The sequence below is a fragment of the Protopterus annectens genome, chromosome 13.part0 (genome assembly GCF_019279795.1).
Source record: "Protopterus annectens isolate FY-2018-M chromosome 13.part0, PAN1.0, whole genome shotgun sequence".
NCBI lineage: Eukaryota > Metazoa > Chordata > Ceratodontiformes > Protopteridae > Protopterus > Protopterus annectens.
This window is the reverse complement of record NC_056747.1, coordinates 4,648,155-4,666,853: the sequence shown is the minus strand read 5'-3', so window position 1 is coordinate 4,666,853 and position 18,699 is coordinate 4,648,155. Positions and strand designations below refer to the sequence as shown.

The 18,699-nt window shown below is 39.7% G+C and overlaps 1 protein-coding gene across 1 annotated transcript in view; it reads right to left on the bottom strand.

Annotated features, from left to right (window-relative positions):
• Window positions 1-18,699, bottom strand: part of AP3D1 (adaptor related protein complex 3 subunit delta 1) — a 3,080,434-nt gene that overhangs the window by 205,140 nt on the left and 2,856,595 nt on the right. Inside the window, exon 34 of the mRNA XM_044055492.1 lies at window positions 14,570-14,691. Coding sequence (XP_043911427.1) covers window positions 14,570-14,691 — 122 coding nt within the window. The remainder of the gene's footprint in view (window positions 1-14,569; window positions 14,692-18,699) is intronic.

The following is an 18,699-nucleotide window of genomic DNA, read 5'->3' as shown; positions in this document are numbered from 1 at the left end:
GTGTCAAGTTGTGATATCTGCCTTTCTTATCTACCTCACTAAAAATTGTGTAGTACTGATTTTCACACGCTCTGAGGAAACATTCTACATGCAGGGGCATAGCTGGAACAAACGTACTTTGAGTTTTAAACAGTACTTCCTCTTGTTCATACACTATGTTATCATTAAGTAACAATTTTAAAGAAAGTTTCCTGCAAAACAGTCTTAGGTCAAGTAACGTGTCAATTAAGGTTGCCGGAGTGGCCGGTATAAAGCTCAGTCCTCTATCTAGTACCTGTATAGCAGTGCGGTCCAGAACAAGACTAGAAAGGTTAAATAATAACCCAGAAGTCAGTTCTTTTTCCTTCAATTGATTCCTGGCGATTCCGCTGAGTTCTTTCTTTTGCGGGAACCCCTGCTGTGCGATCGTCCCCTGTGAGGATAAGTTAAGGGCCGTTTCTGGTAAGGTAAAAAATTAACCAAGGATGGTAAAGCACTAGATGTATTCTTCGGTATGGCTCCCGTAGTTACGGAAGCAGTCTGTTGAAGAAGTGCTTCCTTATTAGGAGGAGGCGTGTCATTGTAACTGGTTTCAGTTTGATTGTGCTCTGATGATATCGTCACTTCCGCTTCCCTGGTCACTATGGAAACAGGCGTTGATGGCAACCTCCAATATGGTTAGCAATTAACTTCTTGGATAATTGAGCAGAAACAGTTTCTATCTGTGATGTAGAATTCTGCTGACTAGAAGCCTGATGTCTCGGCCAAACAAATACTTGGCCTTTCTGAAAATCCTGATGGTCACGTATTAGTTTTTTCTGCTTGGTGATTCTCAGTCTGTCACTGAAGCTGTTAATTTGTGAAAAGGTATAATTTATTTTGCCGAGGCAATAATCTGAAGTAAATCGTTCAATTAGTTGTTGGTATAATTTGTCAGTTTTATTTCTTAGCTCAGTCTCTAAAGGTAGAAAATAGTCCAACATTAGTTGTGCATACTTGAATCCTAGTTCTATATTCAAATCCTGCCACCGTTTAAGGAGTTCAGGATGTGAGTCCCCGTAAGTGGGCATACAGAACACCCGCATGCCCCTGGGGACTACTCTGAAGTGAATACATGCTTCCAAATGTAGCCTTTGCCAGGCATACCTCTGCAACTGGTATAGGTTATCTTCTATAGTTCTTAATAGGGAATGAAACTCCATAAGGTTCTCACCGTTTGTGTTGGAGTTGCTGTGTCTAGCTTCTCCCATGAAATCCAGAGACAATAAAGGGTTGTTTTGTAGATGCGTAAGACCATTCCACAGGGAGGTTGCATCCCTCGGCTCCGGATCCAAATGGATGATGGGTTCCATTGCGTGCTGGAAACGCTGACCAAAAAAGCGAGAGTACAAACGTGTATAGAGGCAGCGATCCTGCTGAATGATACTGCACCAAAAACTTCAGAAGCAGAATGCAATAAACAAGTGTAGTATCAAAACGCGTAGGAACATCCAGTATACCACAGTAGAAGATGAATACCATACGAAACACGCTGACAGCACTTGTAGAGGACAAACCATTTAATTGGAGATAAAAAATGAGCGCTTTCGCGTGGACATCCACGCTTCATCAGATAATATACTGAATCTGTCTTCTGAGTTTAAATACAGTTGTTGAAGGTGGGAAAGCCTGCTTATTAAACAATTAACTATTTTAACAATCAAATTAAAACAAACTTTTTGTTTCTTTAAAGGGCCTGACCCTTGAATATAGATTCATGTACTGACATCAAGCATTTTTCTTTCTATGCTCTTTAAAAATAACGCTAAAAATAGCTATGCACAAACAGGTTAAAATTTAATAAGACTAAATCACTGAGAACATTTTGTTGTCATGTCTCTCATATAAGATAAACACATTAAACACCCTAATAGCAATAAATACAAATATAACTGGATTTAACCATTTTGAATGAAGCTGATGAAGCATTCAAATATTAATCATATGTACAAATATGAACCTAAATATGTAAATATATCATTACATATCATGATAGTGTGACATTTGAATATAACTCATAAAAATGCAAAATAAATTTTTGTAAAACTATACATATAAAGACAAGACAAGTCAGACTATCATTTGGTGCATATATAGTGCTATATGAAGCACTTATGATGTCTTGATCATATTTATTTATTCTCCTTACAGTTCCCTAATCTGCAATATTCAACCGTTTGATATAATCAATATACATATTAATTATTACATATATATTTAAGTGAGCAAACAATTAAATAAATAAATGATTAGATAAATAAATTAATTTCAGTTATTAATCAAATGAATTCTAAATTAGCAGCATAACTCTAAATAAATAGTCTATGATATAAATATGCATATAGAACACTTATATAAATACTCTATTTATTATATATATGTGTTTAACTGATGAAAGTGTGTTGATTGGATAATCTCAATTGGATAATATTAACAAAAAGTTATAGGGGACACAAAGAACCTTATGTCTATTTCTTGGATACTAATGCTGGTTTAATCGAGACATGGTTATTGATTCCTGGTTCTATGTGTGCACCCAACCTTAATATCCAGTTGAGTTCCATAAGTGCAAGATGATTCTCTTCATCTCCACCTCTGTCATCCTGTTTTACTTTTTGTAGGACCCTAAAACAGAATGTATGTGTGGGGAACTCTATGATGTGTTTCGCCAGAGCATTGGTGTCAATGGCCTTGCGTATATCATATAAATGATTGTAAATACGCTCCTGTAGTTTCCTCTGTTAGTCCTACATAAAATGCCTTACATTTGTTACAGGTTGCGAGATATATCAAATTGGAAGTATTACAAGTAGCTCGAAAATGTGGTTTAAAAACATAATCACTGTTGGACTGTTGAAAGTGTTGTGTTTTTGTGATGAATCTGCATCTGTTACAATTGTAACAAGGATATGTGCCAAACTCCTTAATGAGAGTACTATTTCCTGTGTTGGTATCTTGTTGTATTCTAAGATGTGAATCATCACATAATATTCTCTTAAGGTTTTTGCTGTTTCTGTAAATAAACCTAGGATATTTACTAATGATGTTTCTAGTTTGAGAATCTATAGCCAAGATGTGCCAGTTGTTACTAATAACTTGTTGTATCTTTTTTATGTCACTGGTGTAGGTAACAATGTAGCTAATATAGTTGTTTCTGACATCATTTTTCCTATATGATCTAAAGTTTCCTTTTATATGTTTCGAAGTTAAATTTTCCTTTTCTACAGGCTTAATATCATCCAAAACTTCAGATCTAATACTCTTGACCATAGAAGAATTGTAACCTCTGTTTATGAATAGATCCTCCATAAAGTGTGCTTCTTTGTTTAAATCTTCAGTATTACTACACAATCTTTGAATTCTTATGAATTGGCTTTTAACAATAGCTTGAAAGGTGTGTCGGGGGTGCATGCTATTGAAGCATAACATGGAGTTTTTCCATATGGGTTTTCTGAATAGGGTTGTATCTATCTTGCCTTCTTTATTAAGTCTGAGTGTGACATCCAAGAAATTTATTTCTTTATCAGAAATTTCTTGTGTGAATCTTAGAAATGTAGTAGTGGTATTCAAAAACTGCATAAATAATTCAAATGAGGCCTGTGTGCCTTCCCAGATGACTATGACATCGTTCACAAATCGCCTGTAGAATTTGATATGCCTAAAATCTTCATGTGTAAAGAGATATAATTTCTCCCACCATAAAACTACCAAATTGGCATAGGTATTTGCGCAGGGGTGTCCATGGCTACCCCCCACTTTTGTAGATAAATTGAGTCACCAAACATAAATGCGTTATTATATAGTACCAGTTCCAAAAGCTGGTCTACAAGTATAATTCTATCATTAGAAAAACTGGTGTCTTTAGATAGTAACTCATTTATGTATTGCATTCCTATGTCATTAGGTATAGAGGTAAATAGGTCTTTAACATCCAAGGTGATAAGAAAATATGTTTGTTGACAATCTAAAGTTAATTCTCTTATATCTTTCAGGAGGTCATAAGTGTCTTTAAGTATAGTTGGTGACTGTTCCACTACAGGTCTCAAAACTGGCACCACTGAACACAAGTCTGCATTTGACAATTTTAACCAAGCTTGCTGAGCATAGAAACATTAAAACAAATCACTTTCAAACTGTGGCTTTCACTAACAAAATGTGACACGTTTTTAGCCCCTGCTTATCAACTAAATGAAATAAACTATCAGACAACAGTAGACTAGTTACATTCACAATTCACAATTCCACCTCTCAAGATGTTTCCAACCTACAATTTCATCACAATAGCCAAGGTAACTGGAGCAAATAGTTAGAGACGGAAAGGTAAAAGAATTAAAAGAAGCAAAAAATTCATTTGGACTGCAAGTCAGAGGTAGTCTTCCCTTTCTTGATATCAGAGTATAAGCCAAGGAGAAAGAAATAGAGGGACCCTAAGCGAAAAACCAGCACTGATACTTTTTAGTAGAATCTAGAAAGTACAGTTGTGTACACCTACCATAAATGTAGATGTTCGAGTGTCTTCACTGTTGCAGTCATGACTGTAGGGTTCTCCCCTGCCGGCAGGCAGCCCTCGGTTGGCCAGAATCCCAAAGTCTGGGTCCGGCGTCGGCTGTTCAACCATGCTCCCTGACGTCAGAGCGCCAGGAGTACAAAGCTGACAGCCGACTCCATCTTCTGCAGTTTTTCTTGCCCCAGATGTCAGGAGTCCCAAAATGAAAAAGGTCCCATACCTTTTGCAAATACACCTCAGAAGAATGGTGAAAAAAGGAACTACACAAAAGTAAACATAAGAGGGGACAGGAGGGAGGGAAACCCAGACTGCAACAGTGAAGACACTCGAACATCTACATTTATGGTAGGTGTACACAATTGTACTATGTTCATCGTGTTTCACTGTTGCAGTCATGACTGTAGGGTAGAATCCCAAAGCTGAAAGAAAGGGAGGTGGTCATAAAGAAGAAGGGGCGGCTAGAAGGCCCTGCAAGACTGCAGAGGCAAAGCCTGCCCTAGACTTAGAGTAGAGAGGTAGATTGTAGTGCTTAGAGAAAGTATGCACTGAACTCCAAGTTGCAGCTTTCAAAATGTCTTTGGTAGGAACTCCCCCGAGGAAGGCCGCAGAAGTGGCAGCCGCTCTGGTGGAATGAGTCCGTATACTCCCTGGGATTTGCTTTCCATGGTGTGAATAACAAAATCTGATTCCATGAGCAATCCATTTAGAAATGGTCTGTTTTGAAATGGCTTTACCTTGGGAACTTGAAGCATAAGAAACAAACAATTGTTCTGATTTTCTGATGTCCTTGGTTCTGTCCAGGTAAAAACGTAGTTGTCTGTGTACATCCAAGGAATGTAAGATCCTTTCCCCTTTATTTTGAGGAGTGGGGAAAAAGGTTGGCAAGTGGATAGTTTGATTTAAAGCCACTTTGGAAACCACCTTAGGCATGAAGGTAGGATTAGTCCTCAAAGATACCCTGGGCCTGTCTTGATGAAAAATAATATAAGGTTCCACAGCCATAAGAGCTTGTAACTCTGAAACTCTCCTGGCAGAGGTTAGGGCTAACAAGACAGCTGTCTTCCAAGATAAAAACTTGACGTCAGAAGAGGCAGCAGGCTCAAAAGGAGGCAAGGTTAGTTTTTCCAAAACATAGTTGAGATCCCAAGCAGGAATGGGAGGAGGTCTTAAGTTCTTAGCTCCTCTGAGAAACTGTCTCATGAGCTGGTGGGAAAAGATGGGAGGGTCTGTATTATAATGAGCAGAAATAGCAGAGGCATGTATCTTAATGGAAGAGAGAGAGAGACCCTCATGTAAGAGATCTGTCAAGTAAAGTAAAATTAAGGTAATGTTAGGAAGAAGAGGATCAGAATCCTGAGCCTGCATCCAGGAACAAAATCTTTTCCATTTTCCAGCATAAGATTTTCTAGTGCTAGGACGTCTGGCTTCTAAAATGACATCCATAACCTGCTTGGGTAGGAAAAGAAGAAATCAAAGGCCCTGGATTAACCAGGCCGCCAGGCTGAGAGTTCTGACATGAGAGTGTAGAACCTGACCCTGATGTTGGGACAGAAGGTTCGGAGACTGAGGTAAAACCCAAGGGGGCTCCAGACATAGGTTTTTTAGAGTTGGATACCAAAACTGCCGAGGCCAATTTGGAGCCAGCAAGATTATCATCTTGGGCTTGTCCTGTTTTATCTTCAATAAGACCCATGGAAAAAGAGGAAGAGGCGGAAAGGCATATCCCGAGAGGTTCCTCCAACTGAATGACAGGGCATCCACTTTCCAAGCTTCTCTGTGGAAAGACCTGGTGCAAAAATTCTGTAGTTGATGATTGAGATGGGATGCAAAGAGGTCTATGTGAGGACATCCCCAGACTGCTGTTATCATCCTGAATATTTTGGTGTCCAGCATCCACTCGTGTGGATCCGAAAGGTCTCTGCTCAGACTGTCTGCCAGGAAGTTTTGTTTCCCTAGTAGAAACTGAGCTTGAAGATCCAGATTGCAAGCTAGAGCTGTGTTCCATAGATCTATGGCTAGTCTGCAAAGGGGGTAGGAATGAGATCCCCCTTGCTTGTTTATGTACCACATAACTGTGGTGTTGTCTGTCCATATTAGTAGTTGTCCTGGTTGTAAAAGATTCCTGAAGGCCAATAGAGCTTTCTGAATGGCTAACATTTCCTTTAAATTGATATGCAGGTGCTTCTGATCCTTTGTCCAAAGGCCCTGCAGACAGTTGCCCTGAAAATGGGCTCCCAAGCATAATCCAAGGCGTCCGTGGTTAGAATCTGAGTGGCAGGAGGCAGACGGAAGGGTTTCCCTTTGTTTAGAGCACATGCCCTGGACCACCAAAGAAATTCCTTTTGAAGGCAAGGAAGGATGGAGATCAGTATGTCTAAACTGTGGCAATGCTGAGACCATACACTTTTAGGTACCACTGTATTTTCCTCATGTGTAGTCTTGCATATGGTACGAGAAGGATGCAGGAGGCCATGTAACCCAAAGCCTGCAGGAATTTCCTTGCAGATAGTTGAGTTAAAGTTGCCAAGGTTTTGAAAGTTGAAGCCAGCTGTAATTGTTTTTCGGATGTCAGAAATGCCATCTGGGTTGTGGTGTTTAGAAGAGCACCCAGAAAAGTTATCTGTTGTGATTGTGTCAAATTTGACTTTTTTATGTTTACAGAGAATCCCAGGAACTTGAGGAGGTTCTGTACAAATTCTAGATGCTGGAGTAAGACATCCTTGCTGTCTGCCTAAATTAGACAATCGTCCAGATAAGGGTAAATTTGAATTCCCTTGAGTCTGCAGTAAGCTACTACTGGAGCCAGGCATCTGGTGAAGACCCTGGGCGCAGTAGACAATCCAAAGGGCAGCGCAGAGAATTGAAAGTGCCTCGATCCGGCCTTGAACCTGAGGTATTTTCTGCGATCCTGCCTGATGGGAATGTGTAAATATGCCTCCTTTAAATCCAAAGTTACCATCCATGCATCTTTGGACAGCATTGGAAGTAGCTGCTGTAGAGTAAGCATCTTGAATTTTGGAATCTCTAGAAAGGTGTTCAAGACCGACAGATCCAGAATGGGTCTCCATGAGTTTTGCTTCCTTGGGACTAGAAAGAGCCTTGAGTAAAAACCTTTTCCCATCTCTGAAAGTGGAACCAGTTCTATGGCATTCATAGCCAAAAGAGCTTCCACCTGGCTTAAGGCCTCCGTCCATTGATGTTTTGGAAGGTCTGGCCATCCGCTTGGCCTTGGCAAGGTATGAAAATGGAATCTGTAACCTCTTAAAACCACATCCAAAACCCACTTGTTATTGGGTTATTTGAGTCCAATTTTGATAAAAAAGAGAGAGTTTTCCTCCAAGAGGGGCTTCCAAGCAAGACGTTCCTGTAGCCCAACAGAGGGAGTCATTGAGTTTGTTTCCTTTGAGTTTGTGACCTGTCCTCTCCTCCCCTAGGGGTGGAAGCAGTCCACTGTCTTGGTCTATAAGAAGCTTGTGTTTGAGGCCTTCCTCTGGAGCGTCTATATCTACCCCTCTGAGGCCTGTCTGAAGTGGGAAAGGACCAATTTTTTGAAGGCTAATTCCTGCTAAATCTAGGTGGCTGTACTTGTAAGAAATCTTTAACTGTTTGCATGGATTTTGCCTTATCCTCCATCTTTTTAATCACCTCTTCAGCTTTTGATCCAAACAAAACATTATGCTGAACAGGAGCATCCAATAATTTAGCCTTTACTTGTTCAGGCAAATTTTGTTCCTTTAGCCATGCATGCCTTCTAATGACTGTGCCGGAGGCCGCAGCCCTACAAGAAGCCTCCAAGGCATCAAATCCACAGTGTAAACCATGCTTCCCAACTTGTTCAGTGGCATGCAATAAGTCATGTAATTCCTTATCATCTGCACAGGCAGAAATGGAAGTAAGCGTTTGTTTTAAAACAGACAAGAGAAATTGCTGGTATTTCAGCATATGAAACTGACAGTTTAAAGTCCTAATGGACAAAGTAGCAGAAGTGTACACCTTTTTGCCCCATCTTTCTAAGGATCGAGAATCCTTTTCAGTAGGAATGGGATTTTTGGCAGAAGCGGCCTTAACGCCCTTAGGACCCTGAGAAATGGTTTCAGGGTCAGCAGTAGGGTTCTTGTATAAAAACTGGTGGGAATCAGGAACCCTGTAATATCTATCAGGCTTAACAGGAGCAGGAGGAAAAGAGTCAGGGGTTAAGTTAGCCTTCGAAAAGGCATCATCCACAATACCCAAAACAGGAGGAATAGCCAGGGGTCTATGTTGGGGAAGAAGAAGAAAATCCCTCAGTCTTTTCTTAGATTCCGAATACTCCTGTCCTTCCCAGTGGAAATGTTCCCTCATTTCATGCAAAGTTTCCCCAAAAGAGAAATCCTCAGGGGGAGAAGCTGAAGGAATGAATTCCTCAGCATCAGAATCCTCATAAGGAGGGAAAGAATATTCCTGGTCAGAAGAAGAAACTGAGGAAACAGAAGCCTGATCAGAGGAATCCTAATAAACATCCTGCCTTGGCCTTTTATCTGGAGGGGGATGTGAATCCCTAAATCCTCCGCCATCTTGAGTAACTGTTTCTGTGACTTCGGAGCCGGTTCAGAAGAGGCCTGTGTTGCAGTCTTTGATTTAGAAGGAGTCTTTGCCTTTGTCTTTGGCTTTGCCTTTATTAGAAGCTGAGTAGGCCTGAAAACCCCTTCGGAAGCCGGTACCTGCACAGCGGCTCCAGACCCATCCGAAGGAGCATTGTCCGAAGGTCCTGCAATAGAAATATTTAAAGGCCTGGTTGGCTCCTCATGAGAGTCCGTTTCGGCCATCGGTTCTGAAATGGCCGACGACAGGGGCTGCAAAAGCGCCTCACTGACGACAGCCGAACCTGAAGCTGGCTCCGCTTGTGCGCTATCATCAGATTTGGACCTTGGAGGCCTGTCTTTATCCTTGCGACATTTGTGAACTCCGGTAGCCGGAACCGTATCAGACGACATTTTGTAGTTAATGCATCTACCGAAGTAATGAAAAGCAAAATCGTACCTTCGCTTAATTGTACGTTGATTGAATCTAGCACAAAACCGACAACTAGCTACATCGTGGTTAAGGTCTAAGCAAGGAATACAGTAAGAATGAAAATCCTTATGAGGTATTTGCTTCCCACATGAAATACAATTAACTTTTTCTGACATTGGAGTGGAGCAAGAAAAAAGTTTCCCCAATGGGGTACTTAGCTTTGAGTGGAGAAGAAAATCTTCGGACTGAAGTTTATCAGAATAAATAGTCAGGAGTCAGCCGACCGGCACTTGCGAACTGCTATCACCGCACGGCAAGAAAGACTGGAGATGATGGTGTCGGCTGTCAGTTTTGTACTCCTGATGCTCTGATGTCAGGGAGCATGGTTGAACAGCTGACGCCGGACCCAGACTTTGGGATTCTGGCCGACCGAGGGCTGCCTGCCGGCAGGGGAGAACCCTACAGTCATGACTGCAACAGTGAAACACGATGAACATCAGAAGCTGCTGTTAAAGGGATAATTAGTGCACCATATAAAATATTGAATGATAACTATAGGAATCAATCAGAAGAGGTTAGAAAGGATTGAGAAGGGAGATTGGATAAGCAGCTCCAAATTACTTTTGCAATAATTTTTCCATGGATCAACCCGATAGTTTAGATATTTCTGACTTTGTTATTTGTGTATCTGATTCTAATAATGGGATGGCTCAGAGAGATAAATGTTATTGCTTGCACATTAATTCTGGCATGGATCAACCATATGTTTTGGACAATATTTCTGGCTTTGTCAGTCATGTGTAATTTAGGTGAGAGGAAGTGATTAAATGTTATCCTACTTTTACTGAGAGACGGTAATGACTCAGTCTTAAATTAGACCTGCACCAGGAATGTAATGAATGTCTGCCTTTGAGTAAACATGCAGAACCTTTCGGTAATGAAATGTTAAGTCATTATCGCATTATTAATTTACAATCTGTACAGTTATAGTATAACACTGAGTCATTATCACCTGTCAGGTAAAACCCTCATGCAGCTGCCACTGTTATTCACATCACTAAAAGTCGTTATCACGCTGATGAATGCACATGGCAGACATTACTCAAAGTTGTCACCGCTCTGATGAATGCACATGGCAGACATTACTCAAAGTTGTCACCGCTCTGATGAATGCACATGGCAGACATTACTCAAAGTTGTCACCGCTCTGATGAATGCACATGGCAGACATTACTCAAAGTTGTCACCGCTCTGATGAATGCAGATGGCAGACATTACTCAAAGCAGTTATTGCTCTGATGAATGCACATGGCAGACATTACACAAAGCAGTTATTGCTCTGATGAATGCACATGGCAGACATTACTCAAAGCAGTTATCGCTCTGATGAATGCAGACATTACTCAAAGCAGTTATCGCTCTGATGAATGCACACGGCAGACATTACTTAAAGCAGTTATCGCTCTGATGAATGCACATGTCACTGAAGCCCCATGGCTGCTTACAGTGACTGGTGCCTACTGCCATTCTGATAGTGTCTGTGTCACCTGGAGTAGTACCACCAAGTAGGATCACTATGATAAGGAAAACTCCTCATTGGTTTCACTACGTACAACAGCAGCGGAAGAAATGTAATCATATACTGTACTCGTACGTACAGGGATTACATGCTATGACTCAGATTATGAAAATTATAACAATTTTCAAATTTTGTTGAATAAGTCTGCAAGGGAACTTATCAACATGCTGAGTACAACCTCATTTTAAGATGGTAAACAAACTGCATCTATATGATGTATACATGCAGATATATGGCAATGTACGTCATAGGTTACGAAATGTATTATATTTTTTCATATTTTGGTGAATAACTGTGGTAGGGAACATGTCAACATGCTTAGTAAGGCCTCATTTTGAAGACGGTATTAGTACTTCAAGACGGTAAAAGAGCTGTATCCGTATGCTGTACATATACACGGAAACACTTTACAATCTTAAAATACTGAAATGTCGAATTTCAGTATCTCAAGACTATAAAGTTGTTGAAATAGTAAAAGAGCATAAACGCGAATTCAAATATCTCAAATTCGCGATTATGGCTTTACGCTACGTAATGGCCGGGGTTGTATGTGGATGGTGTGCGGTGCCATGTGTGTATTTAGGTGTAATGTCAGGTAAGCGAGTATTTTGTAAGAGTTTTGGGTGAGAGTTTGAGAGTGTTGTGTGTGTGTGTGTGTGTGTGTGTGTGTGTGTGTGTGTGTGTGTGTGCGCGTGTGTGTGTGTGCGTGTTTGCTTTTGTTTTCTGTTTGTGTGATCTTGGAGTTAGTATATATAAGTAGGGGGGTGTGCAGGGGGACTTGCCCCCCTGTTTATTTGTGATGTAGATTTGTGGATGCGTGTTGTTTTATTTATTTTGTGGTGTGTGTGTTGTGGTATAAGTATGGTCTGGTGTTTGCTGCGTTTTTGGTGTTTTAAATTTCGCGGTTTTGGGCTTTCGGTGTTGTGTGGATTCAAATTTTTGGTCTCGAAAAACTGAAATTTGAGATTTCAGTCTTTTGAGATTATGAAGTGAATCCCATATACAGGTATCACAGTTTATGACTTAGGCTATGAAAATTATGATATTTTTTCATATTTTGGTAAATAAGTCTACTAGGACAGATGGCAAGGTGATGAGTGAGCCATCCTTTTGAAGACACTATAAAAATGTACAACTTGATGTAATAATATGAATTGTGAGTATCATACATGGACAGATAGTTTGCTTGCAGGATTATGAAAATAAATATTTTTGCCATATTTCTGTGAATTTTTGTGCATGGAAGTAAGGCAAGGTCAGGGGTAAGGTGCAATATTCACAGCAGAACAAACAATTTCTGCAAAAAAATAATGCTCATCTATAATAAAAGGACAGAAATCAAATACATGGCTTGTCACATTATGGAAATTCGGATATTTCTCATTATTATGCCCATATCTTTTCAAGGGAACATGATAACGACACACATGATACACCCCAGGGGTTACCTCAGTGTCACTGCTAGACAGAGGCACAGCAAAATAAAGGGCATAGTTTCTCCAAACTAAAGGGGTGGCGTAAGCCACAAAACTATGGGCTAGGCTTATAAATGCCCTCGGGCAGATAGCCTAGTATGAACCTATGAACCTATGATGGATCATTCTGAAGCTGACATGAGGCACACAATTTGTACACTGATATGTAGTCTCTGTCTGTTACAGGTGATGGGATATTATGCTTTCTTTAATAATCAGATTATGACAAATATAATATTAATCATATTTCCATGAATATCTCAGTTAAGGAGCATCACAGAGTAATGGTTAAAGTATCATTTTAAAGCTGGCATTCAAACGGACAAACTTAATTAGAAAATGTGTGGTCCTACATGGTCTGCTCACCACGATATTGTGATTTGTTCTACCAAAAAGGCAAAAAAAATATGCATAACATCAGCATTCCTCGGCAGATATCCAATAATGATTTAGATGCACACTAGCAGCCTTTGCACCACTGGAAAAGATCAGCGTCTACTGAACAATTTTCACACTTACATTTTTAGTCTAGCTCTTATGGTTGAAGAGTTATGAACATCTGTTTTCTGTATGGTATTACAAGTAGATGATCTGAAAATGAGCTCAGGCTGCACTGTTGTTCTTATGGTGGAAGTAAGCAGTCAGCATTTTCTGGGTTGCTCTGGAGTGAATGAGTTAAACCAAACCCTGACCTTAGCAGCATAACACCCAGCATTCCTTAAATTAGCATGTCCCCTTGCCACACCACTTGCTCTCATCTTTAATAAGTCACTTACCTCCCTCTCTATCCAACAATTCAAGCACTCCCCAATAATCCCCATTCCCAAAAACATCTTCCCCCTTACCTTCTGATACAGCCCCATCTGTAGGCCTTATTAAACCCAATTCTGGTGGTACTGACAGATGAAGTACTGACTTGATCAGGCGACCTGAAGACAATTAGTGGCTTAGTGCTTGATGGAGATGGCATAGAGGATAAGCATGCCCATCCTGCAGGGTTGGGGTAGCAGAGCTGGTCCTGAGTTGCGTTAACTATGGCCAAGGATTCTGGGTAATACCTGAAAGAACAAGACTGAAGGCACAAGCAATGCAAATGAGAGTTCTTTGATGGATAAGCATTTAGGATTGTGCTAACAAGAATAAGTCTGTAACCAATGGGGGCAAACAGCAACTAACAAACAATTATCATGGAGTACCTTACAAGGGCATGCCTGGATGGCTCATAGTGGAAAGCTACCCCTGGAAGTTAGCCAAGCAGACAGCCAGGATAAGTCTGAGCAACTAACTGCTCCTCCCAGAGGCCTTGGGAACACCTGCAGACCCCACAGGATGACTTGAAATCAGAGGTAGTGAAAGGAAAACTTGTTCTGCCTTACTTAACTGCTGTATACATCAGGAAACCGGGAAGAAAATGAAGACTGGAATAACCAATATGAAACACACGAAATGAAGACTGGAATAACCAATATGAAACACACGAAATGAAGACTGGAATAACCAATATGAAACACACGAAATGAAGACTGGAATAACCGATATGAAACACACGAAATGAAGACTGGAATAACCGATATGAAACACACAAAATGAAGACTGGAATAACCAATATGAAACACGAAATGAAGACTGGAATAACCAATATGAAACACACAAAATGAAGACTGGAATAACCAATATGAAACACACGAAATGAAGACTGGAATAACCAATATGAAACACACGAAATGAAGACTGGAATAACCAATATGAAACACACGAAATGAAGACTGGAATAACCAATATGAAACACACGAAATGAAGACTGGAATAAACAATATGAAACACAAGGGTCAGTAAAAAGCACTTGTGACATAATGTATCTTAATCAGTTCAGTTCACTGATGTGACACCTGTGCCTTATTTAAACATTAAAATTATTATTCTTACAGAAAAAGAAATACAAAAGTAAGCAAAAATCAATGACAGACACCAGCGTAAACTGAAATTCTAAAGTCTTACCTGAAAAATGAAGGTAAAAGCAGATCTTTGCCAAAAGATGTTGGAATGAAATATCAATCCCATCTACCTTCAAAGAACTCATCTTCATATCACCAGATTCCAACAACTTAGCAAATGCATCACTAAAAGTAAACAGAAAAAAATAATTTTATAACTCACAGACATCAATGGCAGAACAATCACAAAGAAAATGGCTGTTACACTAACTTCTGATCACAGCACTTCAAAAGAACAAAATATCATTCTAAAAACTAGGAAAGGTGCACTGCAGCTTACAATGGCCTAATCAAGCAGCGACTATCAAGCACATATTTAATGACGATTCTGTCTACTCATTGAAAGGAAAGAATGCATATAAAACAGGTTCAGGATCAAGAAAATCATAGTAGTAACTTAAAGGTCTGAACACTGTCAGCATCAGAATGATCTAAAGTTATAAAGCATCCTGCACCTTTACTATACCAACTCATAAATATGACTGAGAGGTATAGGACTAATGACCCCAAGGTAGACAAAGCCTGCCATAACTATGATCCACAAAAAGGGGAAAGGCCACACATAACATTTCTTATCAGCCAGTATCACTTCATAACACAGACTATAAAATACTCACTAAGGTCGCAACCATGAGGCTGAAGAAATTACTGCCAAACAAAACGCACCAAGATCAAATAAATGAAATGTGATACAGAGAAACTGAAAAACACAAAACAGGCCACTGAAGGGATGACCAGCAATAAGACTGAAATGTAAGCACCCTACAAGTAGTTTTGGAGGTATCCTGTGGGTGACCGAGTCAAATTATACCTCGGCTACATGACTCATGTTAAGATACTTATTTACTTTTTTATTTGTTAACAAGGGTAGTGAAGGGGTCCAAGGACCCTTTTAAGCCACAACCAGGGTCATAGAGGTAAGGACAATAAATGTTCAAACAAACTAGTCCTTTACAAACATTAGATTGCAATAGAAAACATCAAGGTGTGTCTACTTACAACAACATCTATAAGTGACCATTCATTTACAACACAACACACATATCAAAACAGGAATAGTACAAATATGGTATAATTCAGTAAAGCAGTAAAACAAATTTACATGATTTCGAGTTACTTACAAAAATTTCCCAACTTCCACTATAGCTGGGCAAGAAATTAATCAGAATAAAATACTCAGCATACCTGAAAGTATAAAATAATACAACAGCTGAAACAGCATAATGCAAAACAGTGTGCCGAGTTTCAGTTACCCGGTTCAATTTAGTCAGCAAAAAGCTATATACAAGTTGTAAAAAGTCACAAGTTAAGGACACATACCAAAATGAAAGTAAAAGCAGTGAGGAACACTTAAATCACTGCTAGCTGACGTAAAACGTAGCAAAGGCATGTCCAGTGGAAAGTCCAGATGTATATGAGCTTACCATGACGGTAAATATCCTTCTCTTCACTGTTGCAGTATTCCTTACAACAGGTATCCCTGCCAAGGGTAGCCAGATATCTGGCCAGTACACCAAAGCCTTTGAGTTGTCTAAGGTATGCAGTATGTCACATGTAAATTACCCACATATATTGTACGGCATAAAGGTGACGTCCAGCTCTACCATTTTCAGGACTGAGAGCCCCAGTAAGCATGCCAGTCCAAGGAGTGGAGAGGTAACCGATACATCCAAAAGGGAAATGGACTAGCAGAGGGAGGGAGTGAATAATGCAACAGGGAAAAGGAGGACATCTACTGTTATGGTAAGGTCTTACACAACTGTACTATGGCCATCCATTTCACTGTTCCATTTCAATGTAACAGTGAAAAGGACATCTACTGTTATGGTACATACTTACACAACTGTACTACGTCCTTCCATTTCACTGTAACAGTGAACAGAAGGACATCTACTGTTATGGTAAGTTCTTACACAACTGTACTACGTCCTTCCATTTCACTGTTCCATTTCACTGTAACAGTGAAAAGGAGGACATCTACTGTTATGGTAAGGTCTTACACAACTGTACTACGTCCTTCCATTTCACTGTTCCATTTCACTGTAACAGTGAAAAGGAGGACATCTACTGCTATGGTAAGGTCTTACACAACAGTACTACGTCCTTCCATTTCACTGTTCCATTTCACTGTAACAGTGAAAAGGACATCTACTGTTATGGTAAGGTCTTACACAACTGTACTACGTCCTTCCATTTTGCTGTTCCATTTCACTTTAACAGTCAAAAGAAGGACATCTACTGTTATGGTAAGGTCTTAACACAACTGTACTACGTCCTTCCATTTCACTGTTCCACTTCACTGTAACAGTGAAAAGGACATCTACTGTTATGGTAATTTATTACACAACTGTACTACGTCCTTCCATTTCACTGTTACAGTGAAAAGAAGGACATCTACTGTTATGGTAAATTCTTACACAATTGTACTACGTCCTTCCATTTCACTGTTCCATTTCACTGTTACAGTGAAAAGAAGGACATCTACTGTTATGGTACGTACTTACACAACTGTACTACGTACTTCATTTCACTGTTCCATTTCACTGTTACAGTGAAAAGAAGGACATCTACTGTTATGGTAAGGTCTTACACAACTGTACTACGTCCTTCCATTTCACTGTTCCATTTCACTGTAACAGTGAAAAGGACATCTACTGTTATGGTAATTTCTTACACAACTGTACTACGTCCTTCCATTTCACTGTTACAGTGAAAAGAAGGACATCTACTGTTATGGTAATTTCTAACACAATTGTACTACGTCCTTCCATTTCACTGTTATAGTGAAAAGAAGGACATCTACTGTTATGGTACGTACTTACACAACTATACTATGTCCTTCCATTTCACTGTTCCATTTCACTGTAAAAGTGAAAAGGGCATCTACTGTTATGGTACGTACTTACACAACTGTACTATGTCCTTCCATTTCATTGTTCCATTTCACTGTTACAGTGAAAAGGACATCTACTGTTATGGTAAGGTCTTACACAACTGTACTACGTCCTTCCATTTCACTTTAACAGTCAAAAGAAGGACATCTACTGCTATGGTAAGGTCTTACACAACTGTACTACATCCTTCCATTTCACTGTTCCATTTCACTGTAACAGTGAAAAGGTCATCTACTGTTATGGTAAGGTCTTACACAACTGTACTACGTCCTTCCATTTCGCTGTTCCATTTCACTTTAACAGTCAAAAGAAGGACATCTACTGTTATGGTAAGGTCTTACACAACTGTACTACGTCCTTCCATTTCACTGTTCCATTTCACTGTAACAGTGAAAAGGACATCTACTGTTACGGTAATTTGTTACACAACTGTACTACATCCTTCCATTTCACTGTTACAGTGAAAAGAAGGACATCTACTGTTATGGTAAATTCTTACACAATTGTACTACGTCCTTCCATTTCACTGTTCTATTTCACTGTTACAGTGAAAAGAAGGACATCTACTGTTATGGTAAGGTCTTACACAACTGTACTACGTCCTTCCATTTCACTGTTCCATTTCACTGTTACAGTGAAAAGAAGGACATCTACTGTTATGGTAAGGTCTTACACAACTGTACTACGTCCTTCCATTTCACTGTTCCATTTCACTGTAACAGTGAAAAGGATATCTACTGTTATGGTAATTTATTACACAACTGTACTACGTCCTTCCATTTCACTGTTACAGTGAAAAGAAGGACATCTACTGTTATGGTAAATTCTTACACAATTGTACTACGTCCTTCCATTTCACTGTTCTATTTCACTGTTACAGTGAAAAGAAGGACATCTACTGTTATGGTAAGGTCTTACACAACTGTACTACGTCCTTCCATTTCACTGTTCCATTTCACTGTAACAGTGAAAAGGACATCTACTGTTATGGTAATTTCTTACACAACTGTACTACGTCCTTCCATTTCACTGTTACAGTGAAAAGAAGGACATCTACTGTTATGGTACGTACTTACACAACTGTACTATGTCCTTCCATTTCACTGTAAAAGTCAAAAGGACATCTACTGTTATGGTACGTACTTACACAACTGTACTATGTCCTTCCATTTCACTGTTACAGTGAAAAGGACATCTACTGTTATGGTAAGGTCTTACACAACTGTACTACGTCCTTCCA